At 36.8% G+C, this 10000-nt stretch overlaps 1 protein-coding gene across 1 annotated transcript in view; it reads left to right on the top strand.

The window, feature by feature from the left end:
* Nucleotides 1-2452: 2452 nt before the first annotated feature.
* The window catches only part of LOC144974233 (prolyl 4-hydroxylase subunit alpha-2-like), a gene marked incomplete at its 5' end in the record, with an annotated part of 24739 nt that continues 17191 nt past the window's right edge, over nucleotides 2453-10000 (top strand). The window contains 1 exon segment of the mRNA XM_078917149.1: nucleotides 2453-2512. Coding sequence (XP_078773275.1) covers nucleotides 2453-2512 — 60 coding nt within the window.

Genomic DNA, 10000 nt, shown 5'->3' with positions numbered 1-10000 from the left:
GTTGGCATTAGCAACCTAAAATATGATAACCATTCCCTCAATAAATAATACAAACTCAACACAAGTCTGATTTTCTGGCGATAATTCAATTTTCAACATCTTAAACATCCCGACTTAATACCGTTTTGAGGCGAAGGGTCACAAATTTGTAATATTCTAATAAAAATTTTATAAGATAAAGCTGTAAAATCTCTCTATGATGACACACTATGCTACAATTTAAGAAGAGGGAAGTAAATGGAGGTTATTACTTCATTTAGATTTTGTGGACCATTTGCAAGAGGTTTTTATATTTTTTTATGCCAGACTTCCAAATTAGGTAGCAAAACGGGTATCGACAAAGATAATGTATGTCTTTCACCAAAATTGTTTTTAAAAACCTATAATGACTATACAGAATGATTAAAGTCACTGAACATAGATAATTAATTCTGTTTAGAAAAGACCCAAACAACCCATTAAAAACTAAATCCCCGGATACAATACTGTCTCGGGGCTGTTAGTTATATTTCAGGCTATCATTGAATGAGACTTTTAATGAGTGTTTTAATTGGATACATACATACATACATACATACATACATACATACATACATACATACATACATACATACATACATACATACATACATACATACATACATACATACATACATACATACATACATACATACATACATACATACATACATACATACATACATACAATACATACATACATACATACATACATACATACATACATACACATACATACATACATTACATACATACATACAATACATACATACATACATACATACATACATACATACATACATACATACATACATACATACATACATACATACATACATACATACATACATACATACATACATACATACATACATACATACATACATACATACATACATACACACACACATACAACATACATACATACATACATACATACATACATACATACATACATACATACATACATACATACATACATACATACATACATACATACATACATACATACATACTCCTTAGAGAATGCCAGACGGGCCCAGCTGCACTGACCATGACCTAAGAGTCTGTTCCCCAGATGCTGTGGAGTAGGTTCGGTGTTGGAGCGACAAGCTATGATGATGATGTTCTAAATTACAAACAAAATGACGGCCATCTCACCATAACAACTAGACATACAATGAAATTCATGCATTCAAGAAAAACTTACTTAAAACACTAAAACACCAGTCTACAAACTCAAAGATCTTCAAATATTCATTTGCACCACGCGCTATCAAAGACTGGAACGCTCTTCCCGAATTACGTGTGAACACAACTGATTTAGAATAATTCAAAGGAAGGTTATTAAAATTCTTCAACCTAAACAACAATGGCTGTCACATTCAACATGTCTCTCCGACCTCGAATACAAATACTCAGAATCGACTTCGAGTAACATTCACATTCTAGATTCATTTTTTACTAAACAGATGAAAAAGCAACAATATTAATAATTATGATGATAATAATGATCTCACCAAAAGAGAGGTCCCCTTTTTTAGACCCTGTCTGTGTCAGATTATTAGCACAGGAGACAAAATTTTATTTTAGGAATAACTCCATTCACAATTAAAGTGTGTATTTAATCAATTTATAAGAGGTCTCAAATTAACAGTAACGTTTAACATGTACGCGAGACATGAACCATGTTGGGTGCTCTTATATTTTTTTTTGTCGACAGAGGCAGGGACGTTATGGGAGAAAAACTCATTCTACACATAATGGCGGCACGTCCGATCTCTCTCTCTCTCTCTCTCTCTCTCTCTCTCTCTCTCTCTCTCTTTCTCTCAGCCAGGCGGTGGATGTACAATCAGTTTGATACCGGGTTTATCAACCTAACACTGCAATATTTTTATTTTCTGTTTTCATCGTCACTTCTCCTTACTCTTTATTTCCCACGGGGTAATGTAAATGTTGCTGCTCGAAGCTCGAAGAAAGAAATAACATTGTGAAAGTGAATGTAATATTCAATTTGATTTACAAAAAACAGATAAAATGAAATAATGCGGTATTGTTTTATTCATCTTAACAACGCCACTACCACAACATCTCATTCGTCTGTAGTTTTATTGCTAAAGAGGAAACAAGAAACTCCATTTTATCTGTTTTCATATATTAAATTGAATTTTACATTCAATTTCACATTGTTATTTATTTCCCACCAGGCATTACCTGGGATTCGATCACGGGACGTAGACGATTGTAGGCTATTATTGTCCTACTTCAAGTCCACAAATCAACACAAAAAGTAAAAAGCCTTCTCCAAAGACTAGTGTATTATCCAAAGCGATGCCAGCAATTGCTTTTGTCCGTTTCAGGCTATAGAAACCGGGATTAACTCAGGCTCCATGAGCCAAACAGCGCTAAAGACTGCTTTCATCTTTGTTTTCAGGTTGGTAATTATGGACTAGGAGGACATTACCATTTCCACTTTGACCATTATAATCAAACAGTAAGAGACTCTTTTCAATGAATACCCTTTTAATATATATATATATATATATATATATATAACTTTGCCGAGTTAACTGCATGAATAAGTCCAAAAAGTTAAACGGTGACAGCGTAAAGGGAGCATGTTTTCACGAAAGACTGCTGCCTCGCTCGGTTGGGAGCGTGATGTTCGTCAGGTCACACCAAACCGTCAGCCAGTTACTAGGCGAAATAAATTTAACAAATGTGACAAAACCAAAATTGGGACATGGAATGTCAGGACCTGTGCCCAAAAAGGAAAACTAAACAACATTCTAAAAGAAATGAAACGGCTCCAAATAAATATTCTTGGCCTGGCAGAGATGAGATGGAAAGAGCAGGGAACCATGTCAAAACAAGAAAACAACACGACATATAAGATCATATGGAGTGGTGGAACCTCTTTCCAAAAAGGAGTAGGGATGATCTTAGACCAAAAATCAACCAAATTTTACAAAGGGCACGTAGCAATCTCAGACAGAGTTTTGCTGGTTAAGCTAAGAGGACCTGTAGTTGACACCAATATTATTCAAGTTTATGCACCAACAGAAGAGGCGACAGATGCAGATATGACAGAGTTTTACCATTCACTAGACAAAGCAAAACGAATGTGTAAATCACAAGAAGTCCTTATGGTAATGGGGGACCTAAATGCTAAGATTGGCAGAGGCAGAGATGGTGACATAATCGGACCACATGGACTCGGAGACAGAAATGAACGAGGAAACATCTGGGCAGATTGGTGTAGAACAAATAAATTAATGTTTTCAAACACCTGGTTCGACAACACCCAAGAAGAACCTGGACATGGCAATCACCAGGGGACAGAGCAAGGAACCAGATAGACTTTATAGCAGTATCATCAAGATTCAGAAATGGCATATTAAATTGCAAAACCTACCCAGGCGCCGATGTAGACAGTGACCATGTCCCAGTTGTTTGTACAGTAAGGATAAAGTTTAAAGCTATTCAGAGAACAGCTGGTAGAATAAAGAGGGATTACAGGTTATGCAAAGACAATGGCATACAAACAAAAATGAGAGAAGAATTTGAAAATGCACTCATGATACAAAGCCAAAGTGAACCTGATAACGAAAAATGTGAAAAACAATTTGATATATTCCAAAAGTTTGTTAAAGCAACTGCAGAAAAGCATTTACCAATAGCTCAAATAAACAGCAAAAAGGAATGGATGACAAATGAAATTCTAAACCTATTTGAAGAAAGACGAAAATGCAACAGAGGGTCTGCAGAATACCAAACTTTGAACAACCACATTAAATCCAAATGCGTCGAGGCACACGAGAACTACCTAGACTGGAAATGCTGCGAAATCGAAAGAGAATACAAACCCAACCCCCAACAAGCTCACCAAAGAATAAAAGAACTATCAGGGAAAAGGAAAAGCAAAGCAGCAGGAAGTTGTATCCAAAACAAACAAGGGGAACTGCTATTTGAAGAACAACATATAGAAAGCCGATGGGTAGAATACATAGGCGAACTGTACAATGATCCAAATAGAAATGAACCACCACTGAAATTCAAAGAACCATTAAGCGGACCAAACATCACCAAAAGTGAAATTGAACATGCCATGGAACGAATAAGGGATTTTAAAGCAACAGGCCCTGATGACATATCTGTAGAGGTATTAAAAAGCCTAGGAGATCTAGCAATTGATGAACTTCACATATTATTCAACAATATATACAATACTGGGAAAATTCCAGAAGATCTCTGTAACTCTATTTTCATAGCAATACCAAAGAAAGCAGGTGCAGTCAGATGCGAAAATTTTAGAACTATAAGTTTAATAAGCCACATCAACAAAATACTGTTGCGTATAATTATCAACAGGCTAAGGAATAAGATTAACCCCGAAATCGCAGAAGAACAATATGGATTCCAACCTGACAGAGGGACAAGGAACGCAATATACCTCCTCCGTGTTTTAAGTGAAAGAGCTATACAGGTTCAGACCCCACTATACCTCTGTTTTGTCGACTACAAAAAAGCTTTTGATAGAGTACGCCACGAAGAAATACTAAAACAACTGCACTCCATTGGCGCTAATGAGAAAGACCTCAGACTCATGCAAACATTATACTACACCCAGCAGGCATCTATCAAAATCGGAAACTCTACAGGAAATTCCATTCCTATTAAGAAAGGAGTCCGTCAAGGGTGTGTTGCCTCACCAGATCTGTTTAATCTATACCAAGAAACAATCATGAGGGGCATAAATAATATGGAGGGAATAAAAGTAGGAGGTCACAACATAAATAATATAAGATACGCAGACGATACGAAACTCATTGCAACATCAGAAATCCAACTTCAAAAGATTGTTGACAAAGTGGTAGTAGATAGTGAAGCCAAGGGAATGGAAGTGAATATCACCAAAACGGAATGCATGGTAATACAGAAAAACCCCGAAAACAACAACACCTGCAATATAACGATTCACGACGAGCAACTTACCAACGTAGAAAGTTTTAAATACCTAGGTTCAATAGTGACAACAGATGGAAGATGTAACCGAGACATACGAGCAAGAATAACTCAAGCCAAACAGGCCTTCATGGACCTGGGAAACATTTTGAAAAACAAACAGATGTCGTTCGGGATTAGATTCCGAGTCTTGAAGTGCTACGTGTGGCTAATCTTGTTATACGGATGCGAAAGCTGGACTACAAATGCAGAAACACAAAAGAACATTGAAGCTTTTGAAATGTGGTGCTTGAGAAGGATGCAGAGAATATCGTATACTGCACACAAAACGAACGAAGAAGTGCTAAAACAAACATACCAACAAAGGAAACTAATGCCCTTAATAGTGGATCGACAACTATCCTTTTTCGGACACATAGTAAGGAAAGATAAGAATGAATACCTGGCAAGTTGTGGAAAAATACCTGGTAAACGCGCCCGGGGAGACAAAGAAAAACACTCATAGACCAACTGAAGGGCTTCACCAACCTAACAATCCAAGAGCTGTTTGAAAAAGCAAGAGACAGGGAGGAATGGAGAGAGATAATTCATGCAGTATCCGAAGCCTGGACCAGGCATGGAACCTAGAAGAAGAAGATATATATATATATATATATATATATATATATATATATATATATATATATATAAAGACGCAAGCTGCGGAGAGAACAGTTTCTACACAATGCAGCTTGGCATATGATCCTAAAACCAAAAGGAGATTGTGGATGGTGTGAGTAACTATCTGGAAAAGTATGAGAATTAACGAAAAAGAATTATGGCAGTTTAGACACCCTTCACAGATAATAACTCTGTCGAGTCATAGCTGTGATATAGCCAGACAGGATTAGTAAGCAAGATCCCAACGACCGTTTATATATATATATATATATATATATATATATATATATATATATATATTAGAATAGAATACAATATGTTGTTTATAACAAACATGGTTTATTAATTTCCATTGTTTGACAGTTTGGCGTGAACTTCCGATACAGTCGAAACAAAACTTATACTGTTCACGTTTCATATTAATTCTATATGACATTAATTCTTTTTAAAGCAACTAGTAAAAAGCCCGCAATTTTGCGGGGAAAGAACTATTTTCATTCGATATTGCCTGAATCATTTTCTTGATTATCTTTGTAGTGTTATGATGACTTTGAAATCATTAAATGACGCTGGATTGTTTCAGGGAATAGGATTGCCTTTATTGAAATACAGATAGACCGTTAACCAGAATATTGAAAGTGAAAGTAATCTCAACCAGGAAGTAAACAATAAAACAATAAGTAATGGTTCATTACATAATAATAATAATGACAATATTAAAGTGGTAATGTTACCACTACATCCCCCTTTGTTAACAATTCTAAACCACTAATATTTTCAAGGTTACACATTTAAAGTCGTGCTTGATCTTGAAGTCTTGCAGAGTAATCCAATGGAATATTTCCCTACCTAAACACACTTTGTCTTTAACTTAAACTTAAATGTTGTTATTTGTTTTCTATTAATTGTTCTCAAATGATTCCTTGAATAAACATCGAAATTATGTTTCAAACAAAGTTCTTCATCTTGAGAGTCACGACACTTCTTTTTGAATCCAGGTAAAGTGTTTATTATTTTGTTTTTGTTTCAAACCACTATCCTCTTGGACTTAGAGTATACTTAAAATGTTTATACTTCTACTTCACACCCTACACTAACACAAGTCTGCTAATCAGACTGGTCCCTACCATCTGCTATTCATATCGGCTCGCTGCTCGAACCATATTGTCCATGTTTTAATTAAAACTAACACTCCCGATAACGGGCCGGACGAACGATGCTTCTCCCATGTCTAGTGACATATGTTGAGGGAGAGGGTTGCGGTGTAGATAAAACATTGTTGTTGATGATGTGTGAAGGACTGATTGACGATTCAGCATTGACTGGAGCGTGCGGTCTCTCGGTGAAATCATCATCTGAATGTTGCGAAGGAAGTAGATCATTCGGCTTTGGCGACTGTTGTTGGTGTAGCACTTCTGATTCAGTGCCTTGATATCGCAAGTTTTGGCGGTTTCTGCGTTGATAACCAAGTGGCGTTATATGAACGGTTTTTAGGCGAACCATGAATAACACCATGCTGGTTTTGTGGTTGGATCCACACATGCTGACTGGGCTTCATCGGAAGGAGGGGACGGGCTTTGTGATATTGATCAAAATTTCTCTTTTGGCGCTCTTTCAAGTGTTTGTCCTTTTCCCGAAATTTTTCATAGGCAACACCCACATATTTTTCAGACATAGCGGGTATCTTTGTCCTTAGTTTCCGCCCCATCAACAGCTCTGCAGGACTCAAGCCATGTTCAAGTGGAGTAGCCCTGTAATTCAATAGGGAAATGTATGGGTCTTTCGCCTTTTTCAGTAAGTTTTTGATTGTGCGAACAGCACGTTCTGCTTCTCTATTCGATTGTGGATATCGTGGACTGCTGGTGACATGTTTAAATTGGTATAATTTTTCAAATGCTCCAAACTCTGATGACACTAATTGTGGACCGTTATCGGAAACGACAGTCTCTGGTATCCCATACTTAGCGAAAACAGACTTTATGTGTTCGATGATTGAAGCTGATATTGTCGATTTCAGGTACGCAATCTCGATCCACCTTGAGTAGTAATCAACGAATAGTAGGTATGTTGAACTTTTCCATTCGAAAAGGTCCATTCCTATCTTTTGCCAAGGATGTAAAGGCGTTTCGGATGGTTTCAAAGGTTCTGGTGGCAACATTTTATATTTTTCACATACTAAACAGCTTCTAATTTCATTTTCGATTTAAGTTGACATTCCTGGCCACCAAACACTTTCCTTTGCCAAGGCCCGGCATTTCACAATTCCCAAGTGACTTTCGTGGAGTTTGCTCAGTATTTACTTTCTTATTTTCTCAGGAATAACCATTCTAGATTGATATAGTAAAATATCATCATGTAGTGATAACTCCTCTTTTACAGAAAAATATTTCTTTTCATCAACATTCATATTCTTAGATGCAGGCCAGCCTTGTAGGCAATATTGCTTGATGTTCTTCAAGATAGAGTCATTTTGTGCATTTCTTATTTCAGTCATTCTATTTTCAGTGGCTGGTAAGTTTTTCATAACAAAATTGACGAATAAATTTACTTCTTTTTCCCTCACTGTTTCATTTTCAAGGTTCTGTTGTATTAAGGGTGCTCTCGATAAAGCGTCGGCAGTGAATAAATCTTTACCTTTCTTGTATTGTACCGTAAAGGAAAATCTCATCAACCTCATTCTAAATCTTTGTATTCTCGGGGTTAATTCGTCTAATCGTTTTTCATGGAGAAGCGCAACAAGCGGTTTGTGGTCTGTTTCAATTACAAATGTATTCAAACCCACTAAGTAGTCAGAAAAACGTTCACACCCCCAGGTGACTCCGAGAGCCTCTTTTTCCACCTGGGGATATCTTTGTTCTGTTGGATTCAGAGACCCAGATGCATAAAATACAGGTTTCCAATGGTCGTCAACCTTTTGGAATAAAACAGCTCCAAGTACATACTTGGAGGCATCTGTTTGTACTTTAGTATCTTTCTTTGAGTTGTAGTGGATGAGAAATGGTGGTTTTGTCAGGTCACCTTTCAGTGTCTCAAAAGCTGTTTTTTGTTTAGCATCCCACAGCCATTCGTTGTCTGTTTTTAATAACTGTCGTAATGGTTCTGTTTTTTTTCTGCAACGTTGTCAATGAATTTACTGACATGATTTATCATACCCAAAAATCTACGCAATTCTTTGACGTTATTTGGTGTTGGATATTCCTTTATCGCTTTCATTTTCGACATGTCAATTTCAATTCCGTCACAAGATATCATGTGTCCCAAGAATTTTATTTTATTTTGACTGAACTCGCATTTGTCATTCAAAGTTAATCCGGATTCTTTCAACCGTAACAGAACTTTGTGCAATCTCTCATCATGCGGAATTCTGTGGTACCCCCAACTAGAATGTCATCAATTGCACAAACTACACCGGGTATGTCTTTGAGGAGTTGACTCATCTCTCTTTGGAAGATCTCAGGACCTGAACTTATTCCGAAACACAATCGCTTATAAGACAGTATCTGCCAAAGGGAGTTATAAATGTTGTTAGTTCTTGTGATTCTTCATCAAGCAATAGTTGATGAAATCCTGCATTACAATCTAGTTTTGACCAAATGATCTGTCCTGATAACTGGCTTAGAAGTTGATCAGTGCATGGGAGTGGACAGTTTTCTCTTTTCACCCCTTGATTTAATTTTGTTAAATCCACGCAAATTCTCACTTTATCACTATTGTTCTTGGGTACGACAACAATTGGTGCACACCAGTCTGTTGGTTTTGACACTGGTTTGATGATGTCCATTTTTTCGAGCCTATCTAGCTCTTGGCGCACTTTTTCGAATACTGGTAATGGTATTCGTCTTGGCGTTGACACTGAAAAAGGTGTCACACCCTGTTGCAACTTGATGGTATACTTTCTATCTTTGATACGACCTAATTCCGAGAACAATTCTGGATACTGTTCCCTAATCTCAGAGCCCATTTTGTCTTTTTCAATTTTGTTCACTCTGGCAATCAATTTTAATGCCTCAATTTCAGGTCTACCTAACAGTGGCTCAGTCAAATGTTCAATAACGTATATGTTTTGCTTTGTTTTTTTTCTTTCCTCTCTTCAATTCTGCAGTAAATTTCTCTTTTACTAGGACTGCTTCTCTTCCAGGTCCAAACAAACGTTTTCTAGTGTCTTTCAATACAACCCCTGCTGGCAATACTGTTTCAGGAATGACTGGAACATCAGCACCGGTGTCTAATTTAAAATCAATCACATCTTTCCCAATCAAAATGTCAACACGCCACGGGTTTTCAATATTTTGATTCTCATTTCTTACTGCACCAAGAAAATTTCCATCTTCTGAATCTGAATCTGAATCATCATAGT

This window comes from Berghia stephanieae, chromosome 5 (genome assembly GCF_034508935.2).
Source record: "Berghia stephanieae isolate SIO BIC M18660-M18661 chromosome 5, UCSD_Bste_1.3, whole genome shotgun sequence".
Classification (NCBI taxonomy): domain Eukaryota; kingdom Metazoa; phylum Mollusca; class Gastropoda; order Nudibranchia; family Aeolidiidae; genus Berghia; species Berghia stephanieae.
Note: the sequence above shows the minus strand (reverse complement) of the source record. Positions and strands in the feature narration are given on the sequence as shown.